At 35.2% G+C, this 24459-nt stretch overlaps 1 protein-coding gene across 5 annotated transcripts in view; it reads left to right on the forward strand.

Annotated features, from left to right (window-relative positions):
• The window catches only part of LOC142973143 (protein FAM13A), a 40293-nt gene extending 16149 nt beyond the window's left edge, over positions 1-24144 (forward strand). For 2 of the 5 annotated variants that reach the window (XM_076114730.1, XM_076114729.1), the window contains exons 2-11: positions 15382-16035; positions 16209-16296; positions 16855-17124; positions 17282-17462; positions 17718-17941; positions 18127-18408; positions 18756-18983; positions 19327-19446; positions 19801-19989; positions 20965-24144. In XM_076114730.1, the coding sequence (XP_075970845.1) occupies positions 16273-16296; positions 16855-17124; positions 17282-17462; positions 17718-17941; positions 18127-18408; positions 18756-18983; positions 19327-19446; positions 19801-19989; positions 20965-21147 (1701 nt within the window). In that variant the 5' untranslated portion in view covers positions 15382-16035; positions 16209-16272 and the 3' untranslated portion in view covers positions 21148-24144. The remainder of the gene's footprint in view (positions 1-15381; positions 16036-16208; positions 16297-16854; positions 17125-17281; positions 17463-17717; positions 17942-18126; positions 18409-18755; positions 18984-19326; positions 19447-19800; positions 19990-20964) is intronic. The other 3 variants (XM_076114732.1, XM_076114733.1, XM_076114734.1) reach the window with 3 other exon arrangements.
• Positions 24145-24459: the final 315 nt, after the last annotated feature.

Here is a 24459-nt window from a genome sequence, read left to right on the forward strand (position 1 = left end):
CCGTTGTCCATAAGTGTCAGTCATTTTTACATGCATATTATTTGATTGACCTTAGATCGGAATAAGTTTTTGAATATGCTTAATTAAAAGATTTGCCGATGCCGATATTGATACACAAATAACTTTAATTAATGTTGATTTATTTTGTAATTAGTGGAGGTACCGAAAGAAGTTTGAAATGGGTAATGGGAAAATTTTATACAACAAACGTTCTATATAAGTATGTATCTTATAATCCATAAAAGTATAAGCAGGGATTCTCAGTTCCGCGATGTTTCGATGTTTGTTAGTCCCACGCAATTAGAGTGAGTCTTCAACCTTGAGAAATAATTATCTACATACCTTGAATATTAGCAAAGGAAAAACAAATATACGTAAAGAAAATTTGCATTTTATACATGTTATTCTTTACCGTGAGGTGCTTAGGCGCTGACTCTATACCAACGAGTATCGAGGATTTAATATTTTAAATGTATGTTTAATATTTTAAATGAGGCGCTGATTAGATTTGCATTCCATTTTTTTCAATGGCAAGCCGGTTGTCTATAACTGTCCATAGTGCTAGCGAATTGCGCTTCTGGTTGGTAAACGATCGGTAAGCAAGCTTTAGTGCTGACATTATATGGATGGGTAGTATATTTGAGTAGAGTGTGTTGGTACTTCGAAAGACAAGTAAAAAGTCGGTCCAAATTGTTATCTAATAAAATACCTAACTGTCGTTACGTACCTTTTATGCCATTAATAAGAGTATTGAGAGTGAAATCCATACTACAACACTACCATTTCTCAAGGACACTGATAAAATGATAACATTATCATACGGTGGTATTTGCATACTTCCGCGTTTCGTCATGTAATCTGATTTATGAATGGCATTTTGAAGTACCGGCTTATCGGTTAGTGATCTTTGAAAACAGGAAAAGAAATTGCGGAACCTTGAAGTCAGAAATATAAGCCGATCAATGTTAAGACGTCAATGTTTGAAGTACATTTTTAGAGAGCAGATTTTTACATAAAGCGGTACCTACGTCTTCTGGTGAAATCAGGTACATAGTAGGTACATATACTTAGATAGATTATTAACTATTTCACCGAAATTAATAAGTATTTACTATTATTTGCTTGTTCTTTCGATCTCTTACCGTGATCAGTTTTCATTTGTATTCATTTAGAAATACGTTTTGTTATAAAGGTACAGTCAATAATACACTGTCACAATATCAATTTTTTTTTTGAAAATACAAATTTAATATTATTACTGTATATTGATCAATAAATAATATGCAGTGGTCGCAATTGTTTTTTGCGTTAGTCGTATTTTCATTGATGATAATTCTTTTCGAAATATAACAATGTATACTTATTTTGACGCTAACCAAACCTACTCGTTCATTACTTACGAGCTGAAAATAAATTGATATTAAAGTATTTATGATAATCTCATTGTTGTACCGAAACTTTGTCAGCGAGACAAAAAGTATCGTTACTTTTTATAACCGTAATAAATAGAAACTGAGTACTCTTTGTAATATAAAAACAACAAAATAAATATAAATAATCTTTCCATTATATTTTCTATAATGAAATATAGAATTATTATGTAAAAACTACTCTGAAATAAATTTTAAACTGCTTCAATAATTTTGTACAAATACCTCCGTTTTACCAACTGATGCTAATATATTACGAACAATATGAAATAAAAAGAAATGCTCACTTCTAGTAGCATAATTACTTCGCAACAGATGATAACTAATGAAACGTTACGTTACGGAGACTTCCGTCATCATATACCAATTAGCAGTCGTTAAACGAAACAGAGACCGAGCGATCTAATGAAAAGTCCATTTATACGTATATTTTCTAGTTGTTTGTCCCTACGAGTTATATTACGGGTAATTTAGTTTATGATTAACAAAAAATATATTATACCCAAAGTAGCAGTGGAAATAGCGCCCATAGACGGCTCATCGGTCGGTAAAATATCTATGGGTTAAGCAATCCTTGGCGCGGTCATTCCATAGATGGGTGACCGTATAGTGGTATTTGAACTGGTCATCTCTGTGCTTCGGAGGGCACGTAAAAGTCGATCTCGGTTGTTGTCAATTAAGATAATAACCGTTAAGCCACGTCAAACGCAGTTTGAACAACTTTGACACTAGGCTGACCACTAACCATACGATAAGAGGAAGACCAGTTTAAATTACTTTTTTCGAGACTCTATCAAGCAGTACAACTAAAAACAAGGACATGTTGTCACTATCACTAACTCACGACATTTTATAAAATAAAGTCCTCTCAACACGTCAAACACAATTTTTTTTATGAGATTTTCATGTTGTGTTCAATACCTTCTAATTCTTAAGGAAGGTTTTATTGTTTAATGACTTAAGATTATTCAGTGTAATCCGACGGAATATGTCAATAGACAGACAGGTTTAAAAGGGAAGACTTTGCCCAGCAGTGGGACACATAGAGCCGGCGAAGTCAGTGGAAGCCGGTAGAAGCCGGTGGAAGCCGGTGGAAGCCGCTAGTATTTCTATACAATTATACCATCCACGTTTACTTGTGTTTGTGATCATGTACATTTCCCATGACGATCAATCATCTGTGCCAGTTGTCATGGCAAATCACCGCAACAAACATACATTAATCATCATCAGGGCACTTGATGGGACTGATGTGACGGCGTTGCTATTTGTATAATAATATGTCATTAGATCTACTTTACGGCTTACACACTTATTCATGAACACACTATAAACCTATTTTAGTTAAAAAACTACTACAATATGTTTTCTCTTTTTCATTTCGCTAAGGAGTGAAAGAAACAAAACTCTTTATAAGCCTTTCATAACTTCTTATATTTTTATGAATTAAGAGGTTAGACTATATAGTAGAATTTTGGTATGTACAATTGTAGAAAATATATTGCTTTTTTAAATTGAATATTTAACGTAATAATATGGAGCAAGGACTTGTCTGTCGTAGGAATTCTCGAACCATTCTGCAGAATTGTGTCTGTTAAGTTTTAGATAGTCATTTGTTAGTTTGCTTTTCATAGTAGTAGTCGAGGTTTTGAAATATATGTTTACCAAATTATTAATGGTGATACAAAAAAGCCTTTTTTCTTAATAATAATATGGTGTTCTCTGATATCTGCCAACCCCTATTTGAAAATGAGCGTGATTTTATGTATTTAATTTAAAAGAAATTAATTAAGAAGTCATACCGAACAATGAATAATCCTTTTCTATAAATTATAATAATGAATCATCTCTTTTTAAAAAGGTTTTATAAACGTAAGGTATTCTTTTCTTTGTATTATCAATATTTTACCTCCGCTAATCCATCTATCAAGCTTATAATCAAGGATATAATATATCTACTGAGCTCTACATCAATGTTTGTTAAAGGTTCCCTATAGATCCATGTTAAGCTGTAGGTTTATAACGGGTCGGTATGATCAATAGCGTATTAATACGTACATGGGCGTGGGAATGTGAGATATTGGATCTTAATGCTGTCCTGCAAATTGAATGTCCTCTTTGCTAGTCGGTTTTATTTAAGCTTGTTTAAATGTTTATTCTCACACTGCTTTTATTGTCAAAGCGGCAATGTAAAAACTGATAACATACTTAGGAAATAAAATTAAAAAAATATATTAGAATTTGTCCAGAAGCGAAGGGGTACATACGTAAAAAAAATTAAGACGATTTTTCGAGAGAAGATGTTTAAAAGCCTTATTGCAAAACTGGTATGTCTTTACGGTTTTAGTTTCGCTTGTGTAGTTCACAAATTAAACAACTGTTTTCTCGTTATTCATTTTTCTTTGATTAATTTCGTCTGATTTATAAAACCTTTGCATGAAAGTTACTCCACAATTTGCGGGCGTTGTGACGTACATAGCAAGACTACTGCGTTTTATCTTACCCTCGCTTTCTACGCATAAAACATAACCACTAGTGTCATATTACTTCCTTTTTCTGATCATTCATCCTTTACCGAAACTGAGACGAACCTTTCTCGTCCTACAAATTATAGGTAAAATTTGATAAATGTCGTAGATAATATTACAAATAACAGATAGTTATTGCCAAAGGCACGTCATATCTTTCTCAGTGCCCCAATTTTGCCCGTTACTTTCATATTTTAAGTATTGTGACCTTAATGTCTTATGACTTGCTGTTACCGAGTTTGGTCTCATCACGGAACCTGACAAATTGTCGGATGATCTGAATTTTATATTGTTACAAAATTGTATACCATCGTCAAACCACAATACAAAATTAAGTACCCATTATTAAGTTATCCTTTTACAAATTATATTTAGGGATTCAAAATATTCGCTAAATATATTATCTAAATTCAGCCCTGGAAAGGACACAAATGTCTCTGCTAAGTCTTATCATTTCAATTTCACAAACTTTTTAATCAACTCAATAAAAACTGTTCAACTTCGTTTTAAAATTTTGCCGCAAAAGTTTAATAACGGCTATTTTCATAGAAGAGAACCGTAGAGCAGTAGCAAAAGCACAGTTGGACTTATCTTGATTCCGCAAGTACACAGTGCAATGAACCCAGGAAATAAGGTCACGTCCCGTCAAGTGACTATATACCCCGGGTTTTTAATTGCACAGAATTTTATAACCGCTCGGACTTTTTCATTCAAACCTTAAGTGGGATTCAAGCACTTGAATCGGGATCAAATATGAAGGACCTTTGAGCGCCCGGGATTTTCGGATTAAGACAATTTATATTCGTTAATATTTAGGAAGTTTTAATAAGGGAGGAAATGTATCTGTTGAATAGTTAAAATTTAAGGTTTCGGGTTAAATTCTAAGCCCAAGGTTACGCTGAATTTATAAATGTGTGCAGCAGATAACGGTTTGCTTTAGAAATAGATACTTTGATTTATAATTGATTGATGAACAAAAGTCTATTGGTACAACAACTGTTACTCACGTAAAGCGTCATTTTAAACACTAACGATAAAAGAAGCAACAGAAACTCCATTAGATCAATATCTAACTGTATTTAATGGCACAACACAACCATGAACGTGAACTTTCAATAATGACTTCAGTCGACTGACCGATAGATATCACTATAATTACCGTTAGAACTGGCATTAGGTGAAACTATCAGCAGTATTTAAAGGTCAGGTTGAATTAATAATTGTTTGGTCAATCGTTTATCGACAACACCATTATGAAGAAACTTTAGGTGTTTGGTATTTGGTCATTGGCGTTACCAAGGTTAGAATGTGACCACGATAACTTGTTGCCATTAAAGTCATACCTATTAGGAAAATAGTAAATGTTATTTTACAATTTAATACCTTCATATGAAATTTCAATGTTGGTTACCGTACTCCTCAGAAACGGCTTGACCGATTCTCATGAAATTTTGTAAGCGTATTGTAGGCCTGAAAATTGGCCAACATTTTTCATACACCTCAGTGACGCTGTTTTTTTTTATTTATATGGCAAAACAACGATTGCGGGGTCAGTTTGTAACATATAAATATGCATTCCTTAATAAACAAGGATAGTCAAGTTGTACAAAATTTTGCTTACTATACCACGGTCATTTGCAAAATATCGTCATATTTACATGCCTACGCGTGTAAGAGTTTGTGCGATATATTTTTTCCTTCACAGTTAAAGCCAGTAATTCAAATTCATTTATCCAGGAGCTGCAGTAGACATATGATAGGTTTTGCCTAGATTTAAGCCCTCGACATAATTCGAGGGAGGCAAATATATCACTGCTTAATACAGTTATAGAAGTACTTTGTTTATTTTTATAATCCAAATATATGAATGCACATCAAATTACGACTGCGCAAATTGAATGCACTTGTTTGCACCAAATATTGCGTTATATTGTTTCAGTTGATATTTTATTTAATTGCGGCCGCGTAACAGTGTTTGGCACAGCCGCTGATTGCGGTTTTACTGTTAATAAACTACCTTTTATTGACTCGATGCAAATATATTTGTGCTTGCTTTAGCTTTAAATAGAGAAAATATAAATATATAATATCTACTTACTAGGGTTTGAAAAATATCTGGAACTCTGTTATTTAATGTTAAAGGTTAAGTGTGTTGCTTCCGAAAATTAATAATAATCTGTGTTGTAATTATACGGATTCGCACTACTGCCTTTTCAGAATAAATTCTGGGAAGTGAATGCAGATTAATATAAAAAGTATGGAATTTTCCAGACAGAATCAGATGTTAACTAATTTTTAGTTTTAATTTTTCGTTGAACACTTATAGTAATAGTAAAACATTAAAATCAAATCAAGGGTTACCTCTCCATATTATAATGCATATTTATACCACTGGCACAAATTGTAGTGTTTACATTTTTGTGTATAATTTGTAGAATTCTGAACAATTTACACCCTTCGGTATAAACAGATTCTAAGTTCTAAGAGAAAACTTGAAAATAATAATTACTTAATAAAATTATTCTCTGCAAATCAGTCTAGATACCAAATTTAACGTTTAAAATTAGTAGCACTGCTTCTATTCGTGTAATTGTTTATCGTGTTCAATATACTGTTGGAACACCAACAAAACATCGCTTCAAATATTCCAGACATCTAAACATTGACGTCTATTAATACCAAGCGAACCAAATCAGATAAAGCGTGAATTATTCCCAGCAAGTTTGTTTGATCAATAACGACTACTGGGAACCGTGAAAGCTGTGAATAGAGGTTTGTCTAATACTCGGTTAGCACAAAAACTGTTCTTTTAAAGGCAATTTTATTCATTTGCTTACAATGATTCGTGTCACTGTTATAATCATCCTACTAATATTATAAATGCGAAAGTTTGTGAAAATGTATGTATGGATGTTTGTTACTCTTACACGCAAATACTACTAACCCTAATACGATGAAAGGACAATGGGTAATGGTGGGCCCACCTCTCAATACATATGAATGAATAGGTATTTTCATGCAGAATAAAACTTAGTATTACGACTAACGTTAAAAGTCAGTACTTTCGGAGTTATACTACCTATTATACTGCCATAAAAATGATCCCAATCTTAGCAATTATTTATCGTAGTTTACTTCATTAAAATATTAACACTACCGAGGCTCAAACTGTATTGTGTATAATCATCGCTTATCTCTCTAGCAGCACCCCTCTCTAGCACCCCACCCCTCCAAAGGATACAATCACGCCACGTAAGAGCAAGAACATATTATTGCTATATATTAATTGATCGAAACCAAGTTGGAAGAAACGCGATAACACAATATTATTGCACTTGCTTGACCGGACGGCGAACTGTGGGATCGTGCGCTCACATCATATCTTTGATTTGGTACCTAGGAGTTGGAAGATATCAACCATTCGTGGCCCCCGCGTTTTTCTTAAATGATGTCATTCTTATTGATGAAGAAGACGAATAATAAATCTTGTTTTAAAGTAAAATACATGTATTATTAGTATCATTACTATTTTACCTTATAAATAATATGATAATCTGAGACGACTTTAAGACATCGTAGCTCCGAAAGTACTAACATTTGACCATAGTTTAGTTAGTAAATAATGTTCCGCTAAAAAGGCCTATCCAACGGTATATCATATGTTACTATTGAGGGGTGGGCCCAGATTCCATACATTTGTTTCCCATCCTCCTTTGGTGATACTACTTTTTATTCCGGAGTTCCCGAGGGATCGGGGTTTACTTGGGAAGGGTTTCCACGCGGACGAAGTCGCGGGCGGCCTCTAGGACCTATTATATTAATATAAATATCAAACGCAAAGTTCAATCCGAACTGAAACAGCGATTTGTGAATTACATATAGGTATACATAGCTTTGTTCCGGTGGTCATCATCAGACCCAAGCTTTAAAAGTAAAAGTTTGTAACTATCTCTTTCAATTAGAGTTTTCTAAAGAATACAACATTGGAATACAGTCTCTTTAATTAAAAAAATAAATAATAATCACATGCTTTTGTTCTCTTATATGTTTTTACACGATTTAAATCGCGGGCAGGTGCTTCAGTGCAAAATTTTATAGTTTAATTTATTCTGAAACTGATTTTGTTCTTTAATATAGTCTGCGAGCCGTTCTATGACGAAATTTTATAGTTTTATGCAAAACAGGCGGTTTTATTGCGGCGTGTCGTACATAAATAATTCAAGTTTTCGTTTTAGTGACTTTACTCGTTGTTGAAGCGTCGAACAACAGTAAATATAAATTATAGTGGAATTAAAAGACAATATATTTTATAGACTAAAATTGTGTGATATTAGTAGCAAAACATCGCGTGGCGTTCTAATACATGCCAAGTAAATATGACCTAGCCCAACAGTATTGGTTGGTATAACATTAATCTGGTTTTTATAAAATTATTGCTCTACATAAAACCTAAGCGGTCAATTATATCGTGTAATTCGGCTATTGTGCAATATTCTTGATCGTCTTAAAGCGGCATTAGATGAGTAACACAAAAATCAACTTAAAACAATTAAAGGGCAAGGGGACTATTTTTATTCCAGCGTTGTCGGAGAATAAAATAAATCAGGAATATTTAGGCAATTTATGCTATCTTTGGAAAAGTTCTAGGTTTAAAACAGTGAAAATCACACAATGACATCCCATTGAAACCGAAAATTTACAATGTTTTTGTTCTTTTAGTTTAACAACTTTGAACGTTAGTCGATAAATATTATCTTTCTTGTTTAAATACCGAGGGAAGTAAACACAGCGTGTAATTACATACCTACATATATGTACATACATCGCTGAAAGAATCGTGTCAAGTAATTTCCATATCGCGATGCTTTCAGCCATGTTCCATGGTATCTCACGATAAAATCTGTACAGTTAGAATTAATATAGTGCTTTCGGAGGGGGCGTTGTACTTTTAATATAGTAATTTATTTCAAAGACCACGCGAAGAACCTTTGAAAAGTAATTATTTAACCGACTTATTGTTATTTGTGTTATAAAAATATAAAAGTTATGGGTTTCCAAACAAATACGTTACCAAAAAAGGTGTTCAATTGACGATGAACGTGGTTTTTTTGAATGTTTACCATATAGCATTTTATGTGTTTCAAATTAGTTAAGGAAAACTGATGTTGGCGTTTTATCAAAATCAATTTTACATTTGATCCAAACTTTCGCATTAATAATGTTTATAAGGTACTATTACCTATATCATCACACATTATGCGTTAGACAACAACCATAGACCACACAACAAATAAAGATTTTTCTTCTCCGGAAACTGTATTGAACACGCAATAAGGTGGTACGTATTAAATATGTTTGTTCCCAAGGCTCCGGGACTTTCGGGTAGTATTGGCATCGTGCCACGCTGGCAATGTTTCTCTTATACTCAGCCAAACAATCACCACCGCTCATTATTTACTGACTGTGTCAAGGACTTAATACTATTGGGATGCAAGTTTTTGGCTATTGAAAGATGGTATTAAGTTTAAAGTTTATCTATGCAAAAATCTTAATGTATTATTTGAGTCTTTAACATTTTAAAAATTGAGGTGTATCTTTCTTTTAAGTTATTTGCAAGTTTTTTTAATTGATGAATCCATGGTCTTCAGTATCGCATTTTTTGAGATTGTTATGGTAAATAGCATGAAAGTTGTTGCATATATGAGTAACTAGAATCTCTTCTGAAAACGGAAAGAGACAAGCGGCTTTGAGCTAAAATTTAAAATTTTCTATCGGTTTTTTTTATGAAGACCCTTATTATAACATTGAATTCCACATTTCTAATCAACTTGAACTACGGATACGAAACGGCACGATAACACATTTTTTTTTATAGGTATGTTCCTTACAATTTTCTTCTCTATCTCCATACCAGATACATGAAACTTGAACAATACAAATATAGCCTATTACAAGCAAGTTCTGATCTCGAGGCTATTTATAGAGTAACGAGGTCTTGTTGGACTCCCACGCAAACTTCCTTTGATACATACAAATGAGACCCTTACCTTGGACAGTTGAACGTACAGTGAGATAAACGAGTGTTATGTACCGGGATGCTGTAATATGTTATTTTTAAAGCTTCTGACAGTTTGACTAACTGGATTTCTTTGTTGTTATGTTTTGTGAATCGGTTTTGATAGGCGCCTGACGGTTTTCTGAATATTAAGCTACATAACGGGCCGTTTAGCATGCACCTTTTAATATAATGTTATATAAAGTAATCTGTGGATAATGCTGTTAGTAGTAAGTATAATCAACATACTTTAAGTCATACTTATGTAACTTTAGACTACTTTATTATGATGCTACTGTTTGTTTTCCCAAATATATAAATGAATAAATAAATATGCGCTTTGAAAAGTTAAAGGTTACAATAATTTATAACCCGACTTTTCGATCGAGGTATCATTCACTGGTCGTGGTCGTGAGCGAACCAGTGTGCAACTTGATTTTTTGGCTATTGTTCTAAACGTGGTTATCTCTAGAATTATCAGCTTTTCTTACCCGCAAGTGACCTCGGGGGCGAGAGTAGATCGAGAGAACAAATATACATTATGGTCAATGGGACTCTGCATAGCGACGACAGTACGCGCGAGTACCTAAATATGGACCACATACCAAATACATGGCCATGACTCATGTTATTCCCAACTAAGCAGAGCTTGTAGTATAGTAATTGATAAATATATTTACAAACTTTTAAATAATTTTGAAAGAAGCCAGCACAGACGAAAATAAAGTTAGTAAGTATACTCTAAATGCTATCATCAGGAGTCTTATACAGTACCTACTTAAAATACTATTGACCGACTTAACAGAACCAACCTTGAGAGGTGTTGGAGTCGGTCACTTCGCGTCTTGCCGGTTGTTAAGGTAGGTCCATTCAGAAAGTACTAACTTATCGATATTGACACTATTGACGATATTTTTTGATATTATAAGAGTTAGTTGACAATTTTGACACAAATATTCTAAGCATTTTGATGATTTTGTTGCCACAAGAGCACGATTGCTCGACGTGCTGAGGCTTTAGTTCGATTTGTGTGAAGTAAAGGCAGTTGTTTCAAGTCTGGTTTTATTTTATGCTTATAATTTGTTCCTGTTTCTTGAAAATTAAAATGATGTTTATTGATAACAATTGCTAGTGTAATCTATCGCAGGACCAAAAAGCGTAGACTCAAATTCTATCGGGGTAAACCGATTCTTATCATATTTAAAGCTTAGTGGAAATAATTAACGAAATTGCCAATATTTCGCAACACAATTAAGATTGCGCGTATAACAAAGGTAAAAATTAAATCAATGCTCGTTTCCATCGTAAAACCACTTCACCCTCAAAAATAAACAAAGGGCTCAAAATAAATCGTAGCACATTTCGCGTAGAGGCGTAGCTTTTGTCTCGTAGCGGTTCGGCTACGACCTACGTACTGCGTAGTAGGTGGCCTCGGTTTCACCCCCTCTACGACGCAACTGCGTTGTACACAAAGCGCTTATCTCTAAGGTTTTCAACAGATTGCGTGACGAAAAATATAAATGGAAGATATAGCTCGTTTCATTTGAATATAGTAGTACTTTACATACATATTGGGCTCGAATAAACTGTCTGAACATAAACATAAACTGTATATTTTATGAAATATTCATATTCTATTGGCATATTGTTTTGACAACGAAAGATATTTGCAGACATTATCGTAAAAAGTCAAAATGATTGACTTTCAAAGTATCGTATTTTTAAATCTGCGGAACTTTGCCACTTCGACAGCATTTAGACAATAAGCTAGATACCATAGTAAAAAAAACTATTACGTTATTTTCGCGTCTACATCTGTGTGAAAAGGTTTTCTAGGATAAAAAGTATTGCAAATATTCAATATTCATCCGGGTCATAAACTGCCTGTTTTCCAAATTTTAACAGAAGCAGTTCTCTAGTGTTTTGACTGAAAAAGTAACAGTAACATACATATATTCTCAAAAGTGTACCCTTTCATAATATAAATAACATGTAAAGTCCACAAAGCGTTGTCAGAATCAGTGTGTAGCTGTGAGCCGAGAGAGTCGAGACAACGGTAACACATGACGTCATAGCTACATGCGCAATGCTCCCCGCTGACCGAATACCTCCCTACAATGTTATTTAATAACAGAGCTATTTTATTTTTATTATTTGTTTTTGTTTAGGAATTTTCTGGTAGGTTTTATTGTTTTTCGAATAATGACAGTTACTCGTATATGTCGTGTAGATATTGTATGAAGAGAGATTTTAATTAATTGATGCCCATGTTATTAAGATGTTTCAAATTGTTTTTGAAGCGATATTTCGTCCATTACACAGCTAAGTCTAGTATCGGTTTTGATGAAATTTAAAATGGAGTGGACCTGGGATAGACCATTTTTTTCATATAAGTTAACCTTTAACGTTTAAGCAGTGAATTAATTTTTATACAAATGCGAAGTCGTATAAGTTACCTTTTTTGTTTACAAAGTAACTAGTTATTGCTATAATTATTATTTTAAATCCTGCCACGGTTTGTTAGTTATGTCTTGTTTTACAAAGCAGTTAAATTTAACGTCAGTAGTTAAAGAAACTTTTATAAAATGTTATTGATTGTCTGCTCGGCTTATGTAACCTTTGCAAACAAAGTTTTCGTAGTAATTTTTTTGTGATTTCAGAATTGAATAGCCGCTGAAATGAGCTTCTAAAAGAGCCTATAACACAGAACATTTTCTCAAAATAATATTTTCTTGAAATTAAATTCGTGGGATTTAATTTCTGTTATGAGAGTACAAATAACTTGTTACTAGAACAAAATAGGTGTTCATTTATCTAAGAAAATGTTGCTGAACTTAAAACTTAGGTTTATTTTTAATAATTAAAAGTCTGAAAGTCTACAAGTAGGTAATAAGCTATTAGGTTTGAAAACAAATTTGCTCTACCATTTGAGCTAAAAATTTATACTTTAAATATACTCCTTTTTTGTTTTTTGCTTGGATGGCTATAGAAAAGCTATTGAAGTCTCTCACCGAGCCGTATCGTACATAAAATCACGCTTATTTCCCATTGCGGTAGGAAGAGACCAGAGAAGTCCATTTGGTTATGTTTATAAACTTTCCTCGCTTCATACACATCCATAAATCTTGTCATAAATAATAAAAATAATACATGATATTTATCTTTAACATGTTAAATTCCAGCACAAAGAGTTATTGAAGGCTTAACAAGAACGAACGCCTGTATGACCTGAAGCCTTTTACACACGATGCATTGGTTAATGAGATTGTTCGACGGATGATCGATGCTAACGGCTTCGTGACGCCGCGGTGCATCATACACTTATGTAAAACGATTAGTACTGTTTAGCTAAAAGCTCTTAGCGCTAAAGGGTTTTTGTCGTAGCTACTTTTTGCCTGTTTTTTCCTCTTCAGAAACTGTAGGCACTAGGCAGTGTATGTATAGTATTTGATATGTTGTCGACCCGTTTTCTAGTCAAGAATCCTCGCCTACTAGTAGCTACTATCGTTTAGCATACTGCTAAATAATATTGATCTGATTTAGATCTTATTCGTTGCCGTGGAAGTCTTAAAAATGCTTCTGGCTTCCTCTGACATTAAATAATAATCTATCAATCACCGTGCATAACTTTACCTATACATAACTGTTCAGCAATTTACTGACAAGGCGTAACAGACTAAGTTCCTTTTGCAACAAAATAAAATATTAACATGGATGATAGTGCACAGCCTTATTTAGCTTTTAAAACCTAAACAACACTATAACAATTAATAATGTACGACGGCGTAGTGTAAACAACATTTGAAAGTCAATTACTTTGCGGGCGTGCCTAGCATTTATTTACCGTATAACTACTTGTAGTCTTACCTCAGGTCGTAGGTAAGGGCGCATTTTCATTAGACGTTCGTGTCCTCTTGCGGGGTGTGGGAGATTTTGTAAACATATACCATACAGCCCGCATGCGGGGAACGGTTTTTATCGGACGTTAAAGCCCGTATGCTAGCTACAAGACATGACAGATGACGTTTAATGAATGACGAAGAGGTGCTAGGAGAAGGATAGTGAGTCCCCGAATAATTTATATTATAATCGACTGAGTGTTTATCAAAAATGTTTATTTCGTTATCTTGTACAACTTTTCTTTAAGTAATAAGTCTTTCATAGAGGTCTCCTTTTAAGTAAAAAATATACCTATGCTAGGAGGTCCCGCTCTTCAATGGCAAATTATAAAAGGTAAAAGCGACCAATAGCCCGCATGCGGGGAGTCCCCGCATCCGGACTAAAGACCGACTTACCGACCAATGAAAATGTGTCCTAAGGCATGAACGTCAATTAGCTAATGAGCTCGGATCATATGTCACTTTGGGCTTGTTTCATAATTAAGATGTGTTGTTTATGACCAATTACACAATATTTGGCAATTTCATAACACTTATATAATTAGAACAGAATTCTAGGTTTAGTAATTGTTGGAGTACGTTTTTTGAAGAACTGTTTCATTAGTGTTTATTAAAATGTCTATAAAATTAAGGTTCAGTTGTTAAAAAAATCGTATACTTAATATATTTTTATACGTAAACGCCGGGTTGAAGTTAGGCTAGTGTTTTAAAGATGAAATATATAATGTTGGATATTAAATAATTGCTTTTCAAAACAATGTAGTTTTTTATTGTGGACTGCCAATGTATCCATTGTTTGAATAAGTACGCCACAAGAAGTGATTTAGTCATTGTGTTATATCATCTACTTATTATTAAATCTTGAAACAATAATATGAAACACAATACCTCATGTAGTTGCTCAGTGCGTTGATAAACGTTAATATGAATTTATATATTTAGGAAGAATCGTAATAGTAACAATATCATTTTTCAATATCTATTAGGAGAGAGAGAAATGAGTTCTATTACTGTCTGATTAAAAAAGAGACAAAACCATAAGACCAAATTATTAGCTCTAGGTATAAAATTTTAGAAGTTTTAGAGACCATTTAAAAAAAAAGTCTTTGATTTGTAGTGTAGAGTGAAGTTAGGGAAGTTTGCAAAAGACGTACCAAGTAACGTTATCTGGTCTCTGCCTGCCCCTATAGGAAAAAGGCGTGGTTTCGTGTATGTATGTTTATAAATCCTTGAGTCTGTTTATTGTTTACTCAGATTTACAATTGAAAAGCTAAAGCAGTTATAAGAACTCATTTCTCGCGTTTTATGTCTCCTAAATCAAGGACAAAACAAACAATATTACTCAAGGAAGATACACAAATGTTACTACATTGCCAGGGAAATGAAGGTTAATGGGACCAAATCCGGGTAACCTTCGTGCCCTGGCATAGCTCCAGATAATTACATACGGGCATTTCTTTCCTTTCCAGATTCAAACTGCTCGTAAACGGCCGTGCCAACTTGTGCCCGCTCCAACACTCATCTCATCTACTGTTCGACAATGGACTGCAAAATGATAGAAGACAATTGACGCCGCACACTTTCAACGAAAGTGTATCCAACACAATATTCAGAATATCTCCAAAAGTACCGAGATAATGAAGACGTCGCACTAACAGCGATAGAGAGCTAACGAGCTCTTAAACCCCATTCGGACCATCAATGCTAAATTACAGACTTGTTTCAACGCATTTTTTGAAGCAGCCGTAAATTGTTGAAAGACTAACTCTCCATTGACTCTTTGTGCCGTTCCAAATATGTGTCGTGATTGGGACATGTCGGTGCAAACCAGTGACATCATTAAATAGAGCTTTTTAACGAACTTATAACAGACTATTTATCTATAGTCTAGTGTCAAGTTTTCCGTCAAAACGGCGGGCGAATACGCGCTGCCGTTTCGTTTTAGTTATTTCATTTTGTTTTACATCAAAGGATAAGCAATAGCCCGGTGGTTTAGTGTTTGGTTGTGGTTTATTGGTGGGGGTTTGCCCTAGAGGGGCCCCAGAGCGACCCTGGCCAGCCGTACACGAGACAACATATCCAGGATCTTGGACTCCATAGTTGACGCAGCTAGATATTGCATTGTGAGTATCACCCGCTTTCTTACCTCTGCCTGAGAGCTCTGTTATTATAATACTACTACGGTAGGGAGACCGTTAGGCTACATCAGATGCGGTTTTGTTTAGCAATAGCCGATGAAGCTTTTTATTTTAGATGCGTTCAGTTGCATTAGTTCCAAAACATGATTTAATTTCAGAATCGTCCCATTAACGGCCGAAAACTTTTGGAAATTGGGTGATTTATTTTCCGAGTTAGCGAAAATGGTACAATTGGAAATTTTACAGGTATTTTGAAAATTAGATAATGGGGCTTCACATAATCATTTTAGTGTCTTTACAATTATAATAGTTTCTCGTTTTATAAATATGAAAAATATAGCTTATACTTATACATATATGCTTTGCAATATATACGTAAATACATGGGTATATTGAACAAATTGTTTATATAATACTGCCTCTTTAAGGTTAGAATAAGTTACAAAATTAATATTAGATGCCTACAGTTAAGTTGCTTTCCTAACGAACATGTGTAAATTGTGTAGGAGAGAGAGCCGTGTCGTAGATAACCAACGCTTCGTTAACCCATGTCCCTCGATAGATCTAGTATATAGCTTACAGCAACGATTCCTTACTTATCCACATATGTACCTACGTATATATCTATACAATATACTGTATCATACATGATCAACACTTCTCATTCTCCTCACTATTCGGTACGATTCGCAAAAACATCAGCTTTACCCACCCACAATCCGATATCAACTTTATTTCTTAACACCGAAAGTCAACATTGATACGCACACGACACTGACATTAACTCATCCATACTATGGTTAGGGTTACGGACAGGAAAGTGAGCGCTCGAGCGAGCGACGGGTTGTAATATCTGGGCTCGGGTGGCGTGCGCAGTGCTCCGAGCGCGACCGCGAGCGAGGCAAGTCGACCGAAGACATGGCGGCGCCCGAGTGCGAGCGAGAGGCGCGCAAGCGACGCGAGCGCCGCGACTCGGGCTGCGCTCACGAGCGCAAGGAGCGGCGCCCGCACAGCGAGGAGCGCCCGCCGCCGCCACCGCCGCCGCCGCCGCTGCACGACTATAACCGACTTGAGGTGAGACATCACAACTACAAACTATTCGACCAGTGCTCAACACTTCCAACAACCAAAGAGACGCCATGTCGTTACACTGCTGGCATTATCGGTGTGTTACTTGAAAATATTCTTTGGTTTCATGCTTGAATAATGATAACGTAAATATTGTTTTCAGTCGGAGCGTCGTGCCGAGCGCCTGTCCCGTGCCCGTCGCCCGCAATTCGGCGGCAAACGCCGTCGACCGCCACCCAGGATACCAAAGAATCCAAAAGAAAATGACTGCTTTACCACATCTGAAGAAATCAGATGCTCCACACCGCCACACTTTGATTATGCCGTCGTACAGAAATCTCTTAGTAAGTCTTTTTATTAATTCTTAATTTGAGATGGACTGAGTGCGACATCAACATACAACAATCGACCTGGATTTAATAATTTTAGACTAATTGTTTCATAATTTTGTTCTCATGGTAAATTTATCTGCAGTCTAATTATCTTCTAAAATTGTAATGGTAGCTGACAATACTCTCTAAATTCCTCATGTCCAGTAACAACTTACTATGCCAACAGTTGCGATCCAAGCAGACGATACACATGCATGGTTATTGCAGTATGCGAGGATCCCGAGACATTGGACGTGGGAGCCCTGCCGACGTACCGAGCGGGAGGTGGCCGCAACCCGAGCGTCAGCTCCAACGGCGAGGAAGACCCGCCCGCCGCCTTGTGTGCAGCTGCTGAACGAGTGAGGTCTGACGAGCGCAGCGCAGCACCGCCCAATGTCAAGAGACATGACCAGCCTTGTCCTGATCGAAGACTTGAGAAGATCCAGAAGAAGGTGAGCATGCAGTCTTATTGGTCCAGATCGATTTCTTTTCTGTTCCGTAACTGGCAACTGGTCTCCTTTCGTAATGAGAAATTGGTTTGTTATTGAAAAATCACAATTAATTTTGTAGAAGCTTGCGTCCGTTCATCATTCTAATTAGTGAGCCCAAATTATATTATTATGTTATTTCTTTACAGATCAGCGTATTAAAGAAGAACATCTCCAAATACGAAGCAGATTTCGAAGCCAAGAACGGTTATCAGTTGACGCCGAGTGATAGAATCACTGACGTGGGCCTCACTCGCATGTACGAATCCTTGCGTCGCCTTCAAATAGAAAAGCGTTGTATCAAAGCAGATCCGGTAGAATACGCCCTTCAAGTCCAAGCAGCCAAGCAACAGAAGGAGAGGGATGATAAACTCGAGATGTCGTTCAGGAGTGATAAATGTATGACTGATGTCGTCAGGGATATTGAAGAAGTAAGCTTTGTATTTGTAATTAGGTCACCATTAGGTCCATCCTCCTAATCTAAAAGTAGTATGCGATAATAATATGTAGGCAATAAGTTTGTCACATATTTCATTCTGGTGAGTTTCAAAAATCAATAGGTAATACTTTAGAATATACCTGGGAAGAGCGAAATTAGGTTCTTGATTAGTTGGCTCAATACGGTAAAATTGTTTTCCCTACTTATGAAACACAATTTAACCGCCCAGAGTCAAAGAATGTTCTCAATATGTGGTGTCAAAAAGTACAATTAGTTTCAGCCTTGCTTTTAATTAGGACTAATAAGTTATTTATTTAAATCTACTAATTTGTTTTGCAGTGGTTAGAAGGCTGTCGGCAAGCTGAAGGCAGAGCGAGCATACCGGAGTCCAACTGGAACTCATCTCAACTGGCGGCAGAAAAGCTGGCAGTACAACGAGTGTTGCTGCGTCTGGAGGCAGCTCGCGGCCGTCCACCGGCGCACTCTGAAGACCGGGGCGCGGCCAGACACTTGTATGAACGGTACCGAGCTGTGAAGAAAGTGCTGGCGTCTTCCAGACCTGATGCTGTGAGTTTTGGCTTAATTTGTCTTTTTCTTAGTTCAAGTTAGATACTGTAATATATTGTTTGATATACAAAAAACCAGGTAGAGTCAATTGCACATCGAAATGCATTCAGGTAAATAATATCGTTGTATATTATTGAGGCGTAGATTGTATTGAGGGTGTGGTTTGTATACGAAGTAACGCAGCTATCATTACTGTTATACACTGTCATTGAAAAAGTGGCTTGTCTAAATGTAAATAAATCTCGAATAGGTCACTAACACATATACGTATTTTGTTCACTTCTGTCTTCTGGACTGGAAGCAGTTTGACTTTATAGTGACAAAATCTTATTTATCATTTCAGATTATTGGTAACGGTGAACTGGCGACAATTCATGAACACGAAACCATGTTGTTCAACGCCAGCGTCGACAGTTCCAGCGACTCGCAAGAGAAACCAATACTGCCATCGGAATCTTCACAGGTAAGCAGTTTTAATACCAATCTCGCTTGATAATATTCTGACGAGGAAAGACAACACGTACCCCCACTAAAAGAAGAACTTCCAACCAAATTAGGATCAGACCTGACGGGTCTTCGCTAAAGGTTGATTTCGATCAGTCGTCAGTATTTTTTTATCTCAATAATACCTTAAGATTGAGTCCCGCTCTTAGAATAGATAATAGAGAATTTACTTGTGTTTAGTACACAGACTTGCATACTGCTAACAAAGACCTGCACAGTTGGCTGGCTTTAATGACACTGTCTGCAGTAGCTGAATATCGGCTAAGAATATTATTATATATACTCGGTTTAATATCGTGGTTGTTGTTTCCAGGAGGCTACAGAAACTCCTCAGTCACCGCCCACAACTCGCGAAGTGACAGTGGGCGAGGAGGTTCCTTCATCAGCGTCGTCGGCACAGTCGGCTCCCAGCGAGGAAGTGGCTCCGTCAAACGAAGGTCTGCACTGCCTGGGAATTGAAGAACTCACCAAAGCTCTTTCTGAAGCTAAGCTGCACAAATCTGTGAGTGTATTTTGAAAGATAAGAATATTTCGAATCTGTGTAAATATTATTAATATTATATTTGGACAACTCAGACACGGTCATTTGATTCCTATCTAAGCAGAGCTTGTAGTACGGTAACCAAATAACTAATAAACATATTTAGGTATCTATACGTACTTTTAAGTACATACTTACATATTATAGACGCGTTAACATGTAAATAAACTACATAAATAGATACTCGTAGACATCAAACAAATATTTGTCCCGGATGGGGTTCGAACCACACACGGCGCTACAGATATTGCAACGATGTAACCACGATAACCACTAGCTGCCGGTCAGTGGTCACTAAGATACTTAAATTGTCGTCGAGCACAATTAGGAAACGTTAAAAAATAATCTTTACCAGGACCGATATTAAGGAATGATTGACCTATTAACCAATGATTGTCTTGTTACATCAGTTAAAGTTAATTGAGATCACGAAGAGTTATCAGTTAATACAATCGGGACGGCGGATTTGTCAATCACTTTGACATTGTTAAAACGATTCTAACTAAAAAGACTAATGGCTGATTCATCATCAATCCCCGCACGCAAGCAATTGTCTGAAAATTTTGTAAATGTCACACCCAAGTTCAGTCACACTAATGGCCTTAATATACGTCAACTGTAGCATCTTTAATTCTTTACTTTTTCATGTTAACTTTACCACCTAAAATATAGGCATCATCTTTTTTAATAAAAGTCTTGATTAAGTAGCGCTTCATCACTGAAATAAAACATTTGACTGCCGACTAGTTAAGGTCGCCACGCCGCTGGCATTGCGTCGGGAGATCGTGGGTTGATTCCCACACGGAACAATTATGTCACAAATAATTGGTTCGGGTATGGTTGTACATGATGTCGTCAGGGATATTGAAGAAGTAAGCTTTGTGTGAATGAAGGCTACATCTACCCTTAATTTGAATATTTCCTTTTTATTTACAGATTCTTCGGCGAACGATAAAAGAGTACGAGGTGAGTTTCGAGTTGCAGAACAGTAGGAAGGTTCAGAGAGACGACAAGAAGGGTCACGAGGATGAATACATGCGCTACAAAGCAGTCAAAGCCAGGATCAAACTCATCACCGCATTAATTAATAAACAAAAAACTCTCACCAACACAAAATAAGTCCCAAAAATGTATACCGTATTCATAGTCTAGCTGTAAGAGCCCCGTTTCCTTGCTTCAGGAAAATACACTATAATAGTTCACACAGATGTATAAAAGTTGACTATAGATGTCTTAGACCGCTATGTGTTATATATTGAGTTATTATAAACTTAAATATTACATAACAGGTACTGTATATTGGTTGTCTATTAATTTAGTTCTAAAATTACGAGTCGAAATTTAATTTTGATCATTTCTAAATTTGGTGTTTATATTTTAGTGCGATCAAAGATGATCTAAAAATCTAGTGCTTCCGAAATTTTTATGCGATTTAAAATAAATTTGAAGATATTTCAGCCCCACCGTTTTATGATATTCGACGGGTAAACTTATTTTCTATTGCATATTTATATCGATTTTCGTTAAAATTGTATAGTGCCAAATATTGTCGTTCTATACAATTTTGTAATTGTAAATATTCTTGGCATTATATCGTAATATAAGTGACGTATATTATAACATTACACGCGAGAAAATTAACAAAAATAACTGTTTTATAATATCAAATTGATGTTAGATGCATTTATGATGATTAAGGATTACGTTTGCACAGCTTTCAAAGTTTTATAGATTATACCAAATTTACCAATAGTAAGTTGTAGCCGAGAATCAGTATTGTAATATATTAGACACTGCAGAAATTACAGAGGCGATCACGAATTACTTGCGATACAAGGAAATATATAGTTATAAGGAATTGGAGCAGCGCCTCTGGCGGATGATAAAGGTACTATTTTTCTGTGAGTAACGAAGTGTCAACTGTCAACATTCAATTTGACATTTGAACGGGACGAATTCTGTACTTTTGTATGATAAATTCGTGATCGTGATACTGAATAAATAATCTAATCTTGTTATACATTTTACTAACTGCCGCTTCACTGCCGTACTTTTGACTACGAATATGCAATGTACAAAAAACTGATATATAACATTTTCGCGACCAACGTATATCATATTAATAGAAATGTTGACGTTTTTACTGGTACATACACAAAATGTTAATATATTATGTCAGTTTATATGGTACAATCAATTATTGCAAGAAGGTTATGCTATCTAATACTACCTACATACCTAACAAAGACACAGTACAGAAGTCTGCTAAATCTATTATCATCGCATATTATTGTATTACCATTGTAAAATATAAAGCGAATATTAAACACGTTTCTTCAAAAGTCCGAAAATTATTTATCTTTACTTAAGTACACCAAACTAAAGAACGACACTGTTTTTCAATAACTTATTACTTGCAGTTGATTGTACTTGCATATATCTGCAAATATACTAGTTGTGTATTGCTCTCGATAGTATTGGCAATGGACTCGGTCAGTTTTGTACGACAGTTCTTCAGTGTTCGTAACAGTATCTGTGAAATTACGGTAATCAATGTATTTAACTATGGCTATGTAAATAACAAAACTTTCCAAATGAACAGGGGTGTTCTCATGTCTATGTACTCCTATATTAAATCTTATTACATAATGTTAAAACTACTTATAATACATAGTTATATGACTTATGTATGTTTATAACTACGAGACCTGAACAAAAGTAGATTAAATGCAGGCGAAAATTCTTTGTTTGTAATTTCGGATTGACGAAGATAAAAAAATTGGATGGAGTGAGATTTTTATTATAATAACTTTACTGTATAAGTTGAAGGATAATTTTCTACGTAAATTGTATTTGTTTGTTTTATTTTTAATATCGGTGATTGTGAATATTCGATCTCTTTATGTGTTAGTAACAGGCCGTTTAGACGCGCCGTTTCGTTCTCTGAAAGAGAATGGCAGTTGAATGTATTTAGTGATAAAGTACTTACTGTGATTTTATTGTAACAAAAAATATTCTTGTGTGACAAGAACTTGATTTTTTTTACGGTAAAAGCGGGTCGTTTTTGATCTGGATGGGTCAATTTGACCCGGAGAAATGTACAATTTGTACAATAATTACATCTTAGACCCGTTTAGGTTGAAAGAGCGGAGTGAATCGCTTATTTATGTGATGGCTTCGGGATCAAAATGACCCATTTAGGAACGAATTAACCTGCTTCTACAGTAGTATTAGATGTTAGCTGACAGTTTGTGTTGTACACTCAGTACCCGATTGTGCGTAAGCTAAAAAGGGCTTTCTTTTCTATTATTTTAACGACTATTGAAATGGATGAGACTTGATATCGGTTTATTAAAACCTAATGTCTATATAAAGTTATAATAATACGAGATAATTATGATGTTTAGATGCAAGATGTTGATTGAAAATGCGACTTTTTATGAGGATTTGAAAATTGAAAAGTGGATTTAGAAATTGGGCCACAGTTGTTCTGTAAAGCTGGTCATTCACGAGCTGATTTGTAAACCAACGCTGAGTTTTTGGACGAGCATGTTGGCCAACAAATCCGTAAGTGAATAGCCACTGGGGAAAGTAATCGTCTCTATAAATGCCCCACTTTTGTCAACACCTTGAATTGCTTGTCTTTGACGAGTAAGTTTAAACTAATTATTGCTTTGCAATATTATAATAAGATGTTCAGCGTATACAATTGTGACAAATCAAAATGGATATCATATCAACGTGTAAATTGACCGTAAGCGATTTGTACCAATGTCGTTATAAATTAGACTTTACTACAAAATTAACAGTATATTTCAAACACTGTTTGTCTCTTTCTATCTAATGCTTTTATTTGTTCACAGAGCAGGATAGCTATAGATATCAGTGTTTGAAGTTTGCGTATTTTGTGGTAAAGAGGTTTAGTGTTTTCTAAGTTATCGTCCCTATTTCCCGCCTATTATTAGCCAATCACGTGAAGCCATTCTCAGCCAATTAATGTTGTAAGTATGAACTGCAGTTTGGTAATAAAATCTGTATTGAAATGCATAATATACTCAGTAGAGTTCCACAAATTGCCACTAATATTCATATAATGTTTAAAATAAAAAATAGAACAAATTTTTTGGTTGTTTTTTTTTATTTGTACCTTTTGGGATTTCAAACAAACTTTCCATAATTAGAAAATGTTGTAACATCCTTGTCGCATATTAGACGTGGAAATAAATAGTTTCATGTCAATATGATACTACGAAGTTAGCATTAAGGAAATTAAAATGACTAAAATCTTTAACCTATTAGTTATAACCTAATATTTTCACAAAATATTATCCAGCTAAGGTAATAAAGGTATCATAGGTAAACTTATCGCGGAATATTACTCCAAGTCTAGAAGCAGCCTTAGAAACATTTGCCGAAGTAAAGGTTGCCTTA

Source organism: Anticarsia gemmatalis, chromosome 5, assembly GCF_050436995.1.
Source record: "Anticarsia gemmatalis isolate Benzon Research Colony breed Stoneville strain chromosome 5, ilAntGemm2 primary, whole genome shotgun sequence".
Taxonomy (NCBI): Eukaryota; Metazoa; Arthropoda; class Insecta; order Lepidoptera; family Erebidae; genus Anticarsia; species Anticarsia gemmatalis.